At 38.5% G+C, this 19,628-nt stretch overlaps 1 protein-coding gene across 1 annotated transcript in view; it reads right to left on the bottom strand.

The window, feature by feature from the left end:
- Nucleotides 1-6,934: 6,934 nt before the first annotated feature.
- NECAB3 (N-terminal EF-hand calcium binding protein 3) overlaps nucleotides 6,935-19,628 on the bottom strand; it is a 100,289-nt gene continuing 87,595 nt past the window's right edge. The window contains exons 6-13 of the mRNA XM_032219119.1: nucleotides 15,470-15,608; nucleotides 14,266-14,403; nucleotides 12,631-12,710; nucleotides 11,338-11,391; nucleotides 10,133-10,245; nucleotides 7,714-7,791; nucleotides 7,398-7,489; nucleotides 6,935-6,963 (exon numbers count right to left, since the gene is read on the bottom strand). Coding sequence (XP_032075010.1) covers nucleotides 6,935-6,963; nucleotides 7,398-7,489; nucleotides 7,714-7,791; nucleotides 10,133-10,245; nucleotides 11,338-11,391; nucleotides 12,631-12,710; nucleotides 14,266-14,403; nucleotides 15,470-15,608 — 723 coding nt within the window. The remainder of the gene's footprint in view (nucleotides 6,964-7,397; nucleotides 7,490-7,713; nucleotides 7,792-10,132; nucleotides 10,246-11,337; nucleotides 11,392-12,630; nucleotides 12,711-14,265; nucleotides 14,404-15,469; nucleotides 15,609-19,628) is intronic.

Here is a 19,628-nt window from a genome sequence, read left to right on the forward strand (position 1 = left end):
TGAGTTATTCAGAGAACTGGTAAATACCATCGCTGACTGGCTCTGCCCCCATCTATTCAGTGCCTCCCGAGTCCCAGCTGATTGGGAGGGAATGGGGATTTTGCAGTATCCTTCCCCTGGAGTTGGGAGGGAATGAGATTTTACAGTATCCTCCCCCTGCCATGCCCACCAAGCCACGCCCACAGAAGTGATAGTAAAAAAATTTGAACCCCACCACTGGGGCAAACCTGTCTAATACTCCTGCCTTTAGTTTACCCACAACAAAAGTGAAGTGGGTCAGGCTGAGAGAGACAGTGTTCCCTAGCTGACCTTCTTGTCTAAGGGAGGCCTAGAATTCACAGCCTCGTGGTTTCACAGCTGGCATCTCAACCATTATTCCAAACTGGGGCTCAGATCTCAATTCTCTTGCTCCATATACATAATCTCAACAACTTCCTTTATATTGGGTACTGTATATACTCGAGTATAAGCCTAGTTTTTCAGCCCACTTTTTGGGCTGAAAAAAGCTGCCTCGGCTTATACTCGAGTCAGTGAAAAATTTGCCCGAAATGGAGGAGAAAAAGGGGCGGGGCCATGCCGCTGGGTGACACTCGTGAATGGCCCAGTGCCCCTGTGAGTTTCCCCTCCCTCTGTGTCAGTTTGCCGCGCAGCGCGCACCGCACCATCCCCCCTCCTCACGTTCTAATGTAATGCAGGGCTGTCTTACGATTCCCCTTCCTCCCCCTCCTGCCGCTCTGCAACGATGTCCCACCTCCTCCTTGTTATGGCAAGCAGCCACATAGCGATGTCCCACCTCCTCTGGTACAGTGATCCAATGATAGGAATCACTGTGCCGTGTGTCATAGGAGGCGGGACATCGCTCCCGCGGCTGCACGGGACATCATCATCACAGCGGGACATCAGCATCATGAGGTGAGTGAAGTATTTCATTGAATACACCACTAGTTTACTGTTTTTCTTTGAAATAAATATTCAAAAACATTATTGGTATCTATTTTTATTTTTGAAATTTACCGGTAGCTGCTGCATTTCCCACCCTAGGCTTATACTCGAGTCAATAACTTTTCCAGTTTTTTGTGGTAAAATTAGGTGCCTCGGCTTATATTCGGGTCGGCCTATACTCGAGTATATACGGTATTTGAATTCAAGATTCTGTTTATCTAATGCTTCGATTAGTTCTAGGGTTTAATGGCAGGGACTGGAAAAATCAGGCTCCTCGACTATGTAGGGAACTGTAGTGGACAAAGTTCTTCATCTTGGTTTTTGTTATCCATATACATGGATTATGAGCCACAAAGAACTGTATTGGAATCTTCTGGAACATACAAGATTATTTCGTGAGGGCACCCAGTCTCTCTCGTCCGCCTCTCTCCCATGGTAAGCCCTTTCCATTTGTTTTGGGACAGTATGTTAGCACATTTGTCTTTGAAATGGCTTTGTTTTGCTTTATGAAAATATTTTATTTTATTATTTTATTTCATCTTCACTCATCTTCTTTGAAAGGACACCATTTTTGCTTTGCTATGGTGTAGAGGTTAAGATGCTATATGAAACTCACTGGGTGACTTTGGACCAGTCATTCTATTTCAACCCCCGCACCCCCCACCTACCTCATAGGGATTTTCCTGAGGGAGAAAAACAGAAAGAGGGAGAACTACAACAGACCTACACAGGCTCCTATACAAAGGACACGGTATTTACCAGTAACGGTATAGTAATCAATCACATTCTGTCCTTTCTGCCTCTGAAGGGCATCGGTTCAGCTGTTCAAAAAATAGCTATCTATAAATGAAAACTGCATTTATCAACAATGGTCCTCATCAATCCCACTGAAACAACCTAGGCTTGGTTGTTATGCTTAATTTGTATGACTGTCAACTCACCAAGTGCATAATAACATTAAAAATTAATCAAATAAAAATAAAAGCCATTTTTCAAAAAAATAATAGAACAAGAAAACATGTAAACAACCTGCAGTCAAAATTTATCTCATGTATATTAATTATATATTGATTGCTCATGCAACAGCCTAACCCAATGCCTAAGGGAAGAGCCATGTGTCCTGGATCTTCCTAAAGGTCAGCAGAATCAAAGCCACTTGAGGGAATGCTGTTCCACCGGGAAGGACAGTAACAGCAAACGTGTTTGTTGAGTTCTTCAAATGGCACTGTTTCATAAATAGGACCTGGATTATGTAAAGTCTCTCTGATCTTTTAAGGTGGGCAGAGACAGTCTCTCAAATATCCTAGCCCCATGCTACAAAGGGCTTTGTAAATGACCACCAGTGCCTTGATTTCTACCTGGAAGCTCCTCAGCAACTAGTGCACACATAACTACACATTCTACTGTATTCTGGACCAGCAGGAGCTTCTGAATAGTTTTCAAGAGCAGCCCAAAATATAGTTCACTGCAGTAAATCAAATGAGATATCTTCAAAGTATGATTCAAGATGGTTCTTAGCCCTAATACAAGCTCAATCTAGTTTCCACTCTTTCCTGGTACCTAGTCACAAGTGTTTTCAGCACGTTAAGGTTAGACACACTTGGATTGCCTTTGCCACTGCTGTACCACCAATGTCATCACCATCACAATGAGCCTGGTAAGCTCACTTCCATCTCTACCAAGCGGCTGATCTTTATTGCTGCCATTGATCCACAACTGATCTGTGTACCAGATTGGCAAGATCTGCAGGCTCTTCCGCTCTGTGCAAGGAACTCCCATAATGGTTTAGAGCAGGGTTGTCATACAGAGGTGGGTTTCTATACCAGTCGGTACCAGTACGCTGCACATGCTGGCGCATGTGCAGTTGACTAAATATTGTTCTGGCATGTGCAGAAACATGCCAGCAATGGCATAAGAGATCAGGGAACCGGTTTGGGGGCATTGCAGGCCTGGGTGACTGCTAGTTCTGTGATCCAGGCCACAATTCCACTATTCTAGAGCAACCCAACTCTGGTGTCATACTCATGTCATGGAGGCCGGGCGTGGGCATGGGCAGCATGTGACACATCCAGCCTGTGGGCTGGGAGTTTGACAGCCCTGGTCTAAAGCCAGAGTCCTTGAATTCACAGATGACTGCTTGAAGAATTGCTATTCAAGATAGGTAACATGTTCTTCAGCACAATAGCTTCTCACCTTCAGATGTTTTGGGACTGTAATTCTTAGTTACTCCAACTTTATGTGCTAGTAATAGAAAGGCAATTTTAGCAGACCTGGAGGGAGTTAAACTGCAGGTCTACTTTATAAGCACTTATTATTGCCACTCTGGCATTGAGTAATACACTGGAGTTATTGAACTCCAAAGTTCCTTCCACCTGGAATTCAGAGTTTAAAAAAATTCAGAATCTAAGCTTTCACATGTGCTGCTAGATCACTGTTCAGTTTATCAACCCAAATCCATTTTCTTGCTGCAAATTTGCAAATCAATGTGGGTTGATTTTTCTTGCAATACAAAAAAAAAGTCCCTTTCTACAGTTGCCATAGGAATTCTGGAAAGATATAGGGATGTGTTGATAACTGGACAGCCTACTTCTGACTTTGTGTATAGCACTTGAGAGCTTGAGGATGAAGCATTGTTTGACGGCCTTATCTCATGAAGAATGACTGCACAGAAGCATCCTAGTCTAACCAGGCAGATCCCAGAGGACAGATGATGGATGTTAATTTAATAGCCATTGATTTTTCTACCTGTCTTAGAACCAGAACACAGAACAGACAATGCATCTCCTAAAAAGATAAAGCTCAGGTGGTATTTAATTGCAAACATTGGTGCTACTAAGTTGTAGAACCACAGATTCACTATGGTTGATAAGAAAAAATCATTTGTCAATGAGAGAATGTTTCAGGGTCAAATAGAAGGGGATATTCCTTTCTATGTTCCCTAGTAAATTTGGCATAATGTATTAATGGTATATTGTAATATGGTTTGTAAAACAATCTTTTGTAAGAGTCTTCAATTCTCCTACCTAATCCTAGGATATTGGAGAACATTTTTTTGACTGTCTTGTGGTGGAGATTTGTAATTTATTATTATTGGCGCTGTTGGAGTGTGCTACTATTGTTCCCCAATGGGAGAAAATGTGTCACAATAATTTCTCTTTGATTTAATTAGTGTGTGGGAAATCTGATAAGTGAACACAGTTTGAAGGATGTTTGCCCACAGAAACATAAAGTTCTATTAACAGAGTAGACAGCACCTATTTAATTCATCAACAAACTTAAATATTGAAGATTGGTTGGAATCAGAGGTGGTATTCAGCCAGTTCCGACAGGTTCTGGAGAACCGGTAGCAGAAATTTTGAGTAGTTTGGAGAACCAGCAAATAGGCTGGCCCCGCCCCCCGCTCTCTCCCAGCTGACCTTCTTTTGTTGCCATGAACAGGAGAACTGAGTTGGAAAGCAAGTTAGTGGGATGGGGAAGAAATGGATATTTTGCAGTAACCTTCCCCCAGGAGTAGGGAGGGAATGGGTATTTTGAAGTATCCTTTCCCTGCCACACCCACAATGCCACCCACAAAGCAATGTCATGCCCACAAAGCCATGCCCACAGAACTGGTAGTAAAAAAATTTGAATCCCACCACTGGTTGGAATGAAAATGTTTTGTGCAGATCTTAAGAAATCAAAAGCAACATGAGAAAAGCAATATGTTTTCAAGAGAAATAGTTTACAAAAATAAAATTTAAAAAAACAACCCTCAAGCACATCAGCCTTTATTACATAATATGAAACAGCATTTTTTGGGGGGGTGGGGGGAATTTCATGAGACTTTCTCTAGCTGCTATTTTCACATGAAGATATTTAGGAAGATCAATCAAAAGGAACAGACTAAAATTTAGCCAGTCTATAGCAGGAGTACAGAATTGTTTATTAAGAGACAAGAAAAATGGAGGATACAACTGTGTTTTGATCACCAATTACCTATGCACAAAAGTAAGGTTAAATAATCAGGACTTTATTATTTTTACAAAACTGTTTTATGTCCTTGAATTGCAACTTATTTTGTTTGAAAATGAACAATGTCTCTATTCTTACAGGAGAAACACGCATATGATATAAAACCATTTACAAATGGCACAGCATCCAAGTACCATATCTGAGAAAGCAAGTACTTTTTTTTTTAGATAGCGTGCACATTTCTTATGTTTAGTTCCATTTTATTTATAATAAATAAATAATATAATAAACTATTTATAATAGTACAGGTGGTGCTTGATTGCACATTTCAAAGATCAGGCAGTCTGAGATTATGAGCATATTCCACAAAATGAATCTCTCTCTCCCAACTTTACCTAGACATTAAAATTTAAAGCAGGTCCTGGATATTTTGTTGGAGACTCATAATTTCATCTCAAAAAGATGAAATCTGTTTTAATCTGTGCAAGGCTGCTTGCTTGTGAAATTCTTACCTGGTTTATTCCTTCAAATTTATAATATTCCATGTTATATTTCTTTAAATTTCCATTTATATATCTCAGCTAATATTTGGTGTACAAAAATATGTAACATAATATTATTCTGCTTATCATGCTCAGCCAGACTGCTCTGTCAGACTGTAAAATGAAAGCATTCCTACATTCAGCCTACATTTTTGTTCATTACAATTGCTTTTGTTTTTATTTTATTTATTAAATTTATTCGCTGCCCATTTCCCCAATGAGACTCTGGGAGGCTTAGAGATCATAAAAAGATAAATAGAAAAGCAGTTACCATTAAATACTATGCCAATTAAAACTTTTAAACTGGGGGGCGGGGAACCCCAGCAACCAAGAGGAGTTGCTTTTAAAGATAAACTGGAAAATGGAAAAGATTTTGAATCTAGAATTCACATCTGGACTGCAAAACTTGCAGACTAACACTGCACCAGGGGATCTACCTTCAAACATCATTACTGAAACTTATTGTTTGCTTTGCTTCTGAATTCATACACATTTCTAAATTCAAATTCTGAATTTTGGAACTTGTACCAACCCAACTATAGCATCTAGAATTCAAATCTGATAAGAGATCTGGAAAAATTCAAGTTCCAGACAGGATTATTTAGGCGCTACATTAACCAATGGCTCCATTTCTAATGAAATTCATTGACGTGAGAAGTAGATCCTGCTATATCGTCTTGTGATGCCAAAAACACAAAATGATGTATGCTCAGTAGAAGACTTCCTCCTTCAGCCTTTACAATTACCATGCCCAATATTTTCTAAGTTTGTTCCCTTTGTGCACCAGCACTTGCGGCCAATCAATTGTTGCATCACTATCATGCTTTAGGGATAAAGGTAAAAGTTCCCCTCACACATATGTGCTAGTTGTTCCTGACTCTAGGGGGTGGTGCTCATCTCCGTTTCAAAGCCAAAGAGCCAGTGCTGTCCGAAGATGTCTCTGTGGTCATGTGACTGGCATGACTAAATGCTGAAGGTGCACGGAATGCTGTTACCTTCCCACCAAAAATGGTTCATATTTTTCTACTTGCATTTTTACATACTTTCAAACTGCTAGGTTGACAGAAGTTGGGACAAGTAACAGGAGCTCATTCCGTTACACAGTGCTAGGGATTCAAACCGCTGAACTGCTGACCTTTCTGATTGACAAGCTCTGTATCTTAGCCACTGAGCCACTGCATCTCTGCTTTAGGGATAATCTCTTCTTATAGCCGAAAAGGCAAAAAGGGCTACAATACAGGTCTGAATAAAAGGGCTATAACACAGGTCTATATGTTAGAATGAAAGAAGGGTGTAAATCATGTTCAGGAAAGATGACAAGGCCATCTTGTTTGCACATCTGCAGTAGAAAGGAAGCATTCCACATTTATACAGAAAAAGAAAACAACATTGCAGAGGGTAGGACGAGAATGGGCACCTCTGGAAGGAAAGCTGTATTGGAAAGATGGTGCTTGATCCATCACATGCTGGTCCCATTGAGATAATATTATGGAGAGCTCTCAGTTGTTATTCATAATCCACCAAGAAGCTAAAGAAAGAAATGAAAACATTTACAAACTTTAAAGAGGCAAACCAGATTACACAAATGTTGTAAAACATGATTCTTGACCTCATAATCTACAGGTTTTAGATGTAAGGTAAGCCTTATTCCACATAGGTACAATGTGCTAAGCTTAACATGGCTTAATAATTATGTTTTACAATCTGGCTGTATTTTTTTTAGTTGTTACATCAAAGGTATAAAATTGCACAATTGTGACCATAGCCTGAAAATGTTGCTAATTCTTAAAATGTGGGTATCAAACTGAAAACTGTCACAGTGTCGAAACTTGTGTTTTGCTCACCAGAAGAAACAGAAAATCAGCTGTCTATTAAGCATTTCCTGGAAAAAAATCTATCTATGTGATTGCTAAGAGTTGACATGGACATGGGCACATAATCAATCACTAAGCTTTATCTTACCTGGGAACAGCATAGTAGTCAAGAGCTCTGGAGCATCCAAAACATCAGTAATGGCATGCTGGAACTTCTTACTATTATCTGACTGTAGATGGCTAGAAACAAAAAAAAAAGATTAAAAAAGAAAAATTGGAACAGAATGACGGGCACTTCTAACAGCAACAAGTAATTTTGTATATTTGAATGTCTGAATTTTGCTACACCCAACAGGAATCTTTCACACGCACATCATCCCATTTTGCTCATAAAAATGCAAATCACTTTTGTGGAATTGTACTTTTAGCCTTGATATAAGTTGTTGATAATTTTTAGGAATCACCTTCTCCAAGATGCTACATCTTGCCATAATTCATAGAGGATGAAGGAAGTATCACTTGCCAGTTTATGGGCAGACACGCTGCAAGCAAAAAAGGGAAGATATTAGGAAAAAATATTATTACTATATATCATAAACCATGCTGTGTATATAAATAGGATGGCAGTGTCTACAATCAGCTGGCTCTTCCATCTTAAAGCCTCCCCCTAAATGATTCATGAATGAATTTCTTCTACTGCCCTCAAAGAAAAGACAATTATTTTCATTTTTTATTATGCATTGTTTTTCAATTGTATTTCATTATTAATTATTTCTTTTTAAAGGAACATAAAATGGTGGTGAAGTTAGTTACCCAGTCTATATACAATGGAGCTCCCTTCCTCACCACCACCATTTCATAGCCTTCAGAATCCAGCCCATGCAAACCTGTTCTTCCTAATGCTACCATTATAAGAGCTGCTCAGGAGTATTCTTAGTAATTAGAATAGAATAGAATAGAATAACAGAGTTGGAAGGGACCTTGGAGGTCTTCTAGTCCAACCCCCTGCCTAGGCAGGAAACCTAGACCACCTCAGACAAATGGTTATCAACATCCTAAAAATTTCCAGTGTTGGAGCATTCACAACTTCTGGAGGCAAGTTGTTCCACTGATTAATTGTTCTGTCAGGAAATTTCTCCTTAGTTCTAAGTTGCTTCTCTCCTTGATTAGTTTCCACCCATTGCTTCTTGTTCTACCCTCAGGTGCTTTGGAGAATAGCTATCGTGTCTCCCCTAGTCCTTCTTTTCATTAAACTAGACATACGCAATTCCTGCAACTGTTCTTCAGATGTTTTAGCCTCCAGTCCCCTAGTCATCTTTGTTGCTCTTCTCTGCACTTTCTAGAACCTCAACATCTGTTTTACATCGTGGTGACCAAAACTGAATGCAGCATTCAATATACTGCATCAATTAATGCAGCAATTGAAACATGCTACTAACTGCCTGAAATGTAGCTGCAAATAGAGTGTGACCTTACAAAAATAAAGCAAGAAAGAATCAACCTTAATTATGCATCATTTAGTACCATTTAAACACACACACACACACACACACACACACACAATGAAGAAAATCTGATTTCAAACTGGAATAGTATCCCATCTTTATAGTTCATTCGAATATTCAGACTACAGTTAGCCACTGTAGGACAAAATACATTCTGGAACTCAGAGTCTCTATGCATTCAGAAGAAACTAAATTAAATGCTGAATTTCACTCAGTATGGAAATGGTGAATAAAAATAAAATTTATTATGCATGATGTTTGCTTTGTTGTTGGACTGCTATCTTATGATTATTTTGAGTGTTTTCTGTGCTTGTTTTTGGTTCAATTTGTGTATGCTGTGAGCCACCCAGAGACAGCTGGAGTGAAGCAGCACTCCAACTGAATAAATAAATAAAATGTATAACTTCCACGGCAGAGTTACATCTGCGCCCAACATTAAACTACTGCACAAAACACCAGCTCAGTATCATATTCTGTCCCCTCAATCTTTTCCCGTGTTGGGTACATTTGCCAGTCTCCTGGGGGCATCAAAGTAGGCATTTCTACAAATCACTCTTTGCCAGTCTCTAGGACACTATAAGAAAAATGGCTAAACATTATCAGGAGACGGGAGGCGATGGGGGCAATGTAATGGGTAGCATTTTTAGCAGCAGTCTTGGGATAAATATAACAACTGTGATCCATTTGTTTAATGGGTCATACTAAGTTAAGTTTCAGAATAATATATTACTGTTAATGAAGAATATTATTATATGTATTCATTTTCTTAGAGACCAAGTGAAGGGCAGCCTTTCAGATAAATCTTCAGATTCTGTTGCTTATCACACCTTTGTATCATGACCTGGATATCTGAGAATCTCCATAGACACACCTCTGTATCCGTTTCATGCCCCCATCATTCCATGCCATCCCATCCCACGCTGATTTCTTTCTGGTTCAGTTATGGTGAAAGGGAAACTGCTCCAGTGTGAGTTTTAAAGCAGAAGACTTGAAGTTCTATGTTCCAAAGGCAACTGCAGTGAGGACAAATTATGGGCTGGGACTGAATTCAAAGCCACATGAGCACACCCTAATGAACCATACATTTTTTTCGCCGAGTTTTTATTTCAACTCTACAGAAGAAGTAAGAGTCCATCTTTGTAAAGAGTCTGCCTCTTGTATTTCAGTATCCTTCTATTTTATGCAGCTGTTTGCTGGAAAGTGAACTTCATGATATCAGGGTTAGCATATAAAACAACACTCCATAAATAGTTTCCTTCAAACTACTGAGAGAAAAGTAAGGTTCATAATGCTGAAGAAAGGGAGCTATGCTATTTTTTTTCCTACATACACATCTCATCCAAGCAACCTATTAAAAAATCAGTGTCTTGAGACTTACTGTAGGCAACTGCTCTGTCCAGCTGTAGTTTCTGTGTAGGTTTGAAGAATTTGGCAAAATGCCACTAATCCACTTTCTGCCACCGAGATTTGTCTCTGTGCCACCAAGATGTGCTGCCAAAATGGGAAACGAGAATCAGCCAAAGGAGAAAAAATTTGCAATTTCTATTAATATGGACTTAGAAATGCTCTGTAAGTCAGAGATAACTCTAAAGACACAGCCACTAAAAGTATGTATTCGTGACCCACAATCATAGTTTACTAGTATCATCTCTGGCTGCCAATTGGCCAGTTATTTCACCCTCTCCTCAAAATTCCAGCGGAAGACTCAAAAGAGTGGAATCACACTTAGAATTCTCCCCCTTTGCCCAATCTACTGGATTACCTTAAAGGGGTGGGGGAATAGAATATATCCATGCTGGATATATCAGAACTATTAATAGAATTAATCAGGAATGTTGTGGCGGAGGGGGAGAACTAAGACAGCTAGAGCTGAGATAGGGGGAAAAAATGGCAGGCACAGTACATAGGACGAGGTGGAAACCCTAGCCAATTGGCAACCATTTGTTCTGCACTTCCAAAATAAATGCAGTGAAAAAGGCATTAGGGTCAGGAGTCAGGACTCGTGGACAAAATGGTTAGCGTTTTGAAGGTTAGGATAGAATGCATCAGTGGTGGGTTGCTAACTGGTTTACTACCAGTTCGTTTGTGCTCACACATGCGCTTGCATGCACGCACAACACTTCTGCGCATTCACAGAAGTGTCTGGGCAGTTGGGTGGTGCCTCCCGCCACCGCCACTACCAGTTCAGCCAAACCGGGCTGAACCAGGAGCAACCCACCTCTAGAATACACATTTCCCCATTTTTGTCAAACTGCTATACAACAAGTTTCAGCTTTCAAAATTCCTGCACTATGGTGAACTAATCTATAGTAGCTTTTCTTTTCTTTTATTCTCAAATGTTGCTGAATTTTTCCTTTATAGCCACTAAATACTATCTATCTATCTATCTATCTATCTATCTATCTATCTATCTATCTATCATCTATCTATCTATCTATCTATCTATCTATCTATCTATCTATCTGCTATCTCTGTCTATCATTATTTCTACTAATAGAGTTCTAATATATGAATTGGCTTGTTTCTAGTGCCACCAGCACAATGCACAATAAAATAAACACAAAGCACAGTCCAGAAACTCACGGAATCTGTTCCTTTGCAGACCATATTATATTTCAGAGGTTCCAGCCTTGGATTCTAAGTGGTCAGAAATGCAGAATTATTATAAAAGGAAATATGTTACAGAGTGGTTGAGATATATAATTGATTCAGTGGTGGGATTCAAATAATTTAACAACCAGTTGTCTGACCTAATGACCAGCTGGATAGGTGTGGCTCGGTGGTCATGTGACTGGGTGGGCATGGCCAACTCAATGTTACTCACATCGATGGGCGCTTCGCCTTAGCTGTTACAATATAATAAGGGTTAACAGGAGAGGCAGTTTCTGTAAGCATGGCAATAAAAATTAAGCTAGAAACAACACCAGAATGTTTCCTTCCTGCCTTCCTTACAGGATTAGTCCTGTAAAGGAGAAAAAAACGAAATGGAATTTCTTCCAACAACCAGTTCTTCCAACTGCTTAGAAAGTTAACAACCGGTTCTCCCGAATAGGTGTGGGCTGGCTGAATCCCACCACTGAATTGATTTCACATAACTATCCTCTTCACTAGGAATTCACAATCATTTCATTATTTCTTATTTCACACTGAATACACTGTACTGTTTATACATTACAACTGATGAAGAGCTACATAAATTATTCTGTACTCTGCAAGCAACATTTCTTCACTCATGGACAATTCTGGCAATTGAAGAAAAAGCCATTTTGATACAACCTGATTTTAAATTTTCATTCCCAGTTCTCCTTAAAACATACAGTTCTCTACCTGACTTCTTTATGTACAGTATACAATATCTCTTGCATATCTCAGAAATTATGTCTGAACATACTGAACATACTAGCCATACACAGATGTTTGAAACTCCTCTGGTTAATTTTGGTTGCTCCTGAGCCTATTTGAAAACTTGAGTTCATGAGCATTTCTTTGTAACCTAGCCTTTTGCAGGATTGAAGGTAAAAAATTGATTGAAATAGGACATTAAATTCTAGTTAAGAACAGAAACTCAGTACAAGAACTAATAAAAGTGTCAAGAATCTCTGAGGAGTTTTTAGGTTGCACAGTAGTGAGAAAATTTATAACATAAAGCTAGGCAAGTGTCACTAGAGACAATCTTACTACATTTGATGCTCAAAGGCCCCTTTGGTATATCAAGAGAAAATCAGGAGTGGAAAAATGAGAGAAGTGCACGTTAACTATGTTGTAAGTTTTTTAGTTCGTTTAGATCCAATTTCAAACACTTTAAACAATAATCAGTGTCATGGGAAAATGCTTCAAGATAAAGTTTCCATTTTATCATTTTATTTGCTGGCCCACCTTACATTCCAGTTTGCTGATGAGTTGTTGAAGCTGGGTAATTTCAGATGGCCATTGGTTATCAGTTTCCACACAAACACCTGAATGTAATGCCAACAGAAAGAAGACTCAGCCAAAATCATAGACAAGTAGCTTTCCCAGACAAGTGACATGTAGAAAAAACAACAACATTCTAGTAGGATTGAGTCAGTTTTTGTACAGTATAGCAGTTAAGGCATCAGGCTAGAAACTAGGAGACTTTGAGTTCTAATTCTGACTTAGGAACAAAACCATATTGTTAATCTCAGCTGAGTAGTTTCTCTCAGTCTTAGGAAGGAGGAAATGGCAAATTACTTTCGAAAAATCTTGCCAAGAAAGCTGCAGGGACTCCAGTCAATCTTCAAGAATCAACATGATTGAATTAGAAGAAAAAGGACTGAAAGTGAAGTATCAAACATGACAAATTGTCATTCTCTTTGTCACAGATATATCTATATTTCACTTCTCTTCAACTCTTTGACCATTCTATTCCACAAAGGAACATGATACTACATTTTATTTGTTACTACTGCATAATATTTGTTTTAACAACAAATATTAAATAATTTCCTGCTTTACATAACAGAAACCAAGACCTAGATTGGAAAGTGCTAAACTGTTATAGGCATTATATTATCATTAGTGAGCATCCTTTCCCATGTCACTCTTGTGATGAAAACAATAACATGGGAAATCCTTGGCATGTTGCTTATTCACAAATCAGAAATGCTGCTCTTTCAAACTGTTCTCAAGAACCTAGTTAAACCTGTGTAGTTAGATGTGGTGGGGAACAAATGGTTAATCAGGTGTCCCTCAGTGTGTTCCTTGATAAAGGACATCTCATTTCTTTACTTAAAAAAAATCATCCCAAACATTTTTAGGAGTAAAAGTCTAAGGGGCCTTACATTACTACAGCTGTGCAGAACTTTAAGAAAACATTTCCTTCAATAAAACCTTAGTAAAAGGGATCCCTCAAAGTGTTGAAGTGTGGCAGTCCTTCACTACATGGAGTAAAGTTGAATCAATTTTATCAGTTTCAGTATCAGTGTCTCAATGGGATGGGAAAACTTTCTAGAAGTGAATCACTTCCAATTTACAAAATATAATAAAGTCCTATATAACAAGATTAAAAATAAAATCAAGCCACGCCCATCAACGGTTAAAAGTATTAGAGCTTGAACCTTCATGCTTATACTTTTCAGAGGTCCAATATTGTTCTATGTACAATCCTTGTTTTATTGATTCCATGTAATATTCTAATATTCTGAGATGGTGAATTTGGGGTTTTCATGAGCTGTAAGCCATAATCATCACAATTATAACAAATCATGGCTTGAACTATCTTGCCTTGCATGTAATGAGTCTTATCTCATATATTAGTTTCACCTTTTAAGTTGCATTACTGAAATAAATGAACTTTTGCACGGTATTCTAATTTTTTGAGTTTCACCTGTATGTAAACTAGCTATGATGTTCATTGCATTATTTGTGTAAGTCATTAGGTTACTGTTCTCTATTCAAACATTGTTGAGCTTATTTTTTACAGTTAATTCCCTTAGCAAAGCTTACTCACATTAATGTAAATCCGGGAATCAGAATGATGAAAATTGCCAATACCTTTGGTCAGCATCCCAGAATATGGATCTGTAGGGGAATAGCAGATGTTCTTCTGAATTCTTCGAGCACATCTTTTTGTAGCGTGTTGACCAATTGAAGTTTCTGATTTGTTCATATTATTCCTAAGAAGCATAACATCAAGACAGTACATACGCTAAGAATAATCACTAGCTGGTCTGCTTCTGCTTCCATGATTCCTCAATTTTCATGATAACAATACAAAATAAGAAATAAAAGGCATGATTTAAACATATATGTAAGCTAAAATATGTGGGGCTTTCATTCATCTTCCTTTGTTTTTAACTGTTTAATTCTCCAGCCATACAAAACATTACTGCAGAAATATTGCCAGCTGAGGTTTTACTTCAGGGAGATTGATCAGGGGTATTAAGGTTCAGTTCTAATGATATTCTACTTACCTGTTTCCGCCCCCCCCCCAAGCTAAATTAACAAGTTGTACAATTAACAAGGCAGGATTCCTACTGATGATTTACAGCATTTTCTACTGCAGTGTTGGAAACCTTTCTGGCACTGAGTACCAAATTGGGAGTATGAGCATGTGCACGGGGGAGTGTCTGAAACCGAAAGAACAGTTCTCCGGTGCACATCCACCATGTGCATGTGTGCCAGTCACCTGGTCTTCCAGTTTCTGGCACAAATGTGCACACGAAGACCAGCTAGCCAGTGCGCTTGTGTGCGCCAGAGCCCGGAAGAGCACAGAGTGACGGTTGGCGTGTCCAGAGAGATAGCTCTGTGTGCCACTTGTGACACGAGTGCCATAGGTTCTCCATCACGGTTCTAGTGCATTCCAACATTATTGAGTCAATACAACTATAATGAGGACAAGCTTTATATCTTCAACTGTGCACTCATCTGGAGAATGCTTATTTTCTGATTAATAAAGAAGGCCACACAAACAAGCAACAGGCAGAAACGCTCCCCACCCTAAAATTGTAGATATGGTAGAACTGACCTTTATAGATTAGAATCAGTGGTCTCCAACCTTGGCAACTTTAAGAACAGTGGACTTCAACTTCCAGAGTTCCTCAGCCAGCTTTGCTGGGAGTTGAAGTCCACAAGTCTTAAAGTTGCCAAGGTTGGAGACCACTGGATTAGATGAAAAGACTTAGAAAATAATAAAAAAACAACCCCACTCTTAATTTTTTTGGCTTCTCTTTTGCCTCTGCTTATATTGCACAGTTTTACCTTTCCCGGCCACTCTGTTCTTCAATAGTATCTGCAGCACACTCCAGGGAGACTTGCAGCGACTGTATCTGGTTCATCGTTTCCCTCAGAAGGAAACGGGTCACAAACTGTTCCATCTTGGAGGAACTCTCATAGGCCTGTAGGAGTTAAAGAGGCAGCTGAGTACTAATATATTACTTTTCCCAGGGTTGCTAGAGTAGGGAAAGAGAATATTTTTAGGTCAGTGGGAACAATTCAGTTATTTAATAAGTATAGCTGGTACTGTCACAAAATGGCTACTGTGGTGTGGGAAGTTATCATCCAGCCCTCTCCCAGAAAAATGAAATATCCTAGGAAATATTGAAAAGGCAGAATATTTCTCTGGATGTGAAAAGAAAGAAACATGTTTTAAGAGACAGAATAGTTGCCGGTAGCTTCCTGCCCATCCCCACTTTGTCAATGGGCCATTGAGAAGGCCAGGCTAGTCACTTTACATAATAAAGCAGCTTCACCAGCAGCTACAGCAGTAGAGGCATGATAATGTTGGAACTTTACTCAACTGGCCACATGGCATCTGAGAACTCATCCATACCTGGATTCAAAACACAGCCTAGAGAGTAGCCCCTGCATGGCCCCATGGGATTGTGACAACCAATCAGAATACATTTCTTACACAGGAACAGAGAGGTGGGACTAAATGTAAAGCCTAGCAAGCCCCTCCTTCAGCCTTCTCTTCTTCTCCACCAACATTGAAGCATGTGATCACCTTTTCTGTTCAGGGCTCAAGTCATGTGGCCCTGTCCAACAATAAACCATCTTTTCAAGCAGCCTCCATATCTCCAGTGTCTTCTTCCCCACTTGGAGCTGAACTCAGAAGGACATTTCTTTCAACAATGGCAGAGGAAGGAGATGGTTTTTTTTTAAATTACAAGATAACTGCCTGTTAAAATGATGTTAATCACTCACAAAACACCCAAATTCCAGAAAGCAAACTGGTGATACTGCATCCTGCCAACTCTTCTAGGTTTCCAGTGTGTCCGCTAGATCAATTCCAGCTTGTTTTCTGGATAAACAGGCATACCTCTAAACAAGACTGGGTTGCAGCCACTACTACTTTTATTTTCTAATTTTTTTATATAAAGTTTTTTTCATTTTTTTCATTTTCATAACATATAAATCACATGTATACTATTACATAGCCAACATCGTATTGTATTATTAAATGTTTACATCAATTCATCTTACCATCAACTCCCAAAAACAGTTATTGGCTCTTCTGCTCTCCATATACCATATTAGTACTTATCCATCAATTTCTTCTCCCTCTCTCCTCCCCCTCCCTACCTCCTTTCTTCCCTCTGCCATCCTTCTCTTCTCTACTTCCCCTTCCTCTCTCCTTCTCCTCTCTCCCCTTTCCACTCCTCCTTTCTCTCCTCCTCTTCCCCCCTGCCCTCTCTCCAATCCCTCTCTTCTTCCCTTACCTCTCTCCTCTACTTCACACTCTTCATTTCATTTGCTGTATTTCAACTTCTGAGCAAACTCCATTTTATGTTGATGGTATTTATAATTCCTTTTCAAAATACATATTTAATTTTAACATATATCTTCCTCCTCCTTTTTTCAAAAAATCGAACCAAAAAAGTTACATACATAGTTGTTGTGCTTTTAAACACCACCACCACCCAGCCTAATTTTGGCCAAGATGTAGACCTGGTTGCAATTCCCAGCTATTATTTTCTAATCTTTGAGGGGGACCAACAGATATACTTGGAAATAAAGATGATGCCAGACTTTGATGTTTCACTTGGTAAAATGTTTTTTTTTTAAATATAGTCTTTTAAAGGCAACACCCAGCTCCCAACAGGCAGGTGGAACAAGGCCCTTTGGTGGTTTCCCCAGAAGTGTAAGTAGGTGTATTGGTACCCACAGGAACTATGTTGAATATCTCTGTATAGTATCTCTGACTCAGCTTCAAAATTCTAACCGTTTTTTAAAAAATAGAACACATAGGAACTCTACCCTTATGTTGACATATATTTAAATATTTCATCTATTTTTCCAAGCAAAGCAATAATGCCTTTCCGCCTCATCTTGGACAACCCTACAGCTGTCGTAGTACACAACTATCATAATCCAGAATAAGAAATAACTGTCCGTATTATAATAAATAACAAACAGGGTTTAAAAATAGTAGTCTCCTAAATGTTTGCAGCTGGGAAAAGAAGTGTGTGGTTTAAAGAGTTGAAGACAAGAATTATGTTTAGATCCTTGCATATTCAGAAATACTTATCACATATGAACTGTGGTGACGCAGTGGTTAGAATGCAGTACTGCAGGCTACTTCTGCTGCCTGCTGCTTGCCTGCAATTTGGCAGTTGAAATCTCACCAGGCTCAAGGTTCACTCAGCCTTCTATCCTTCCGAAGTGGGTAAAATGAGGATCCAGATTGTTGGGGGGCAATATGCTGACTCACTTAGAGAGGGCTGTAAAGCATTGTGAAGTGGTATATAAGTCTAAGCGCTATTGCTATTGCCTAGCCCTTGTGCACTAAGGATGCAGTCCTGTATACATCTACTTGGAAATAAGAAGAATATACTTAAACTTTTATAGGTTCTACACTTTATATAATTTAGTTCAGATCCGATTTAATGATTAAATAAAAAGATGCCTTTATATATTTATCCAGTATGGTTCTATATAGTTGAAAATAAAGGGGATTATTTTGTTTTTTAAAAATAAATTTGATCTAGATTTATTTACATACAGTTAACATGGATAATTTAAGTTCTACTTTTTCCACTCTAAATAGGGCTATTTTATTCCACTCAACAAAGGACCAACAGTGCAGGCAAGAAGGTTTTGGAGACTGAATGAAAATTTATTTAGATATGAAAACTATATTAATGATTGTAAAAAATTACTATCTGAATATTTTGTTTTGAATATGAATAAGGGTACATCTATGGAATTTGTATGGGATGCAAGCAAAGCGTATATGAGAGGAGTTTTGATGAATATAAATAAAACACATAGAAATAAGCAAGGGTTAAAACGAACAGAACTGGAAGAGGAAATTAAGAGAAAAGAGCTGGAGTTAACAAGGAAACCAGACGATACAAAGGTTAAGGAAGCTATTAACATATTAAAATCTCAATTTGACATGTTGATCTCTGACCAGGTAGCTACTAATTTATTATATGCAAAACACAATACTTTTTGTAATGCAAACAAACCTGGCAGATGGTTAGCTTATCAGATTAGGAAAAAAAGGAAAACTCGAAATATATCTAAACTGATTTACAGAGGGAAGGAGGTGTTCCAACAGGAAGAGATTCAAAAGGCTTTCTGGGAATTTTTTACAGAACTGTATAAAGGGGATAAAATTAATGGTTTAGACATAGACAAATATTTAGACAAGGAGAAAATACCTTCAGTTAGAGAAGAACACAGGCAAAAATTGAATCAACCAATAACCTCGGGGGAAATCCTGCAGGTAATTAAGCAATTAAAGCCAGGGAAAGCACCAGGTACAGATGGCTTGACAGCGGTTTACTACAAAAACTTACAGTTAGAAATGGTAGAACCTCTTAGAGAATTATTTAATATGATTCAAACGGAAGGTAAAGTCCCTCCATCTTGGAAGACAGCGTTTATATCTTTGATACCCAAAGAAGATCAAGATACTACTCAACCCAAAAATTATAGACCCATTTCATTACTGAATGTAGATTATAAAATTTTTACTAAAATATTAGCAAATAGGTTAATGTTGGTCATTCAACAATTGATACATACGGACCAAACAGGTTTTATACAAGGGAGACAGATGAAAAGTAATGTTAGATTAATTATTAATGCATTAGAATATTTGGGAAAGAACAACCAGATCCCTGCTGCGTTTATATTTTTGGATGCTGAGAAGGCCTTTGATCGAGTTAATTGGCAATTTCTGTTGAAGATACTGCAAAAAATGCAGATAGGAGATAATTTTTTACAGTCAATTAAAGCAATATACCAACAGCAAACAGCACAAATCATAGTCAATGGAAGTCTAACAGACTCTTTTCAAATTGGAAAAGGTACAAGACAGGGCTGTCCTTTGTCCCCATTATTGTTTATTATAACTTTGGAAGTATTGTTGAATAAAATACGGGGCTTGGATGGTTTAAAAGGGATCA

This window comes from Thamnophis elegans, chromosome 5 (genome assembly GCF_009769535.1).
Source record: "Thamnophis elegans isolate rThaEle1 chromosome 5, rThaEle1.pri, whole genome shotgun sequence".
Lineage (NCBI taxonomy): Eukaryota > Metazoa > Chordata > Lepidosauria > Squamata > Colubridae > Thamnophis > Thamnophis elegans.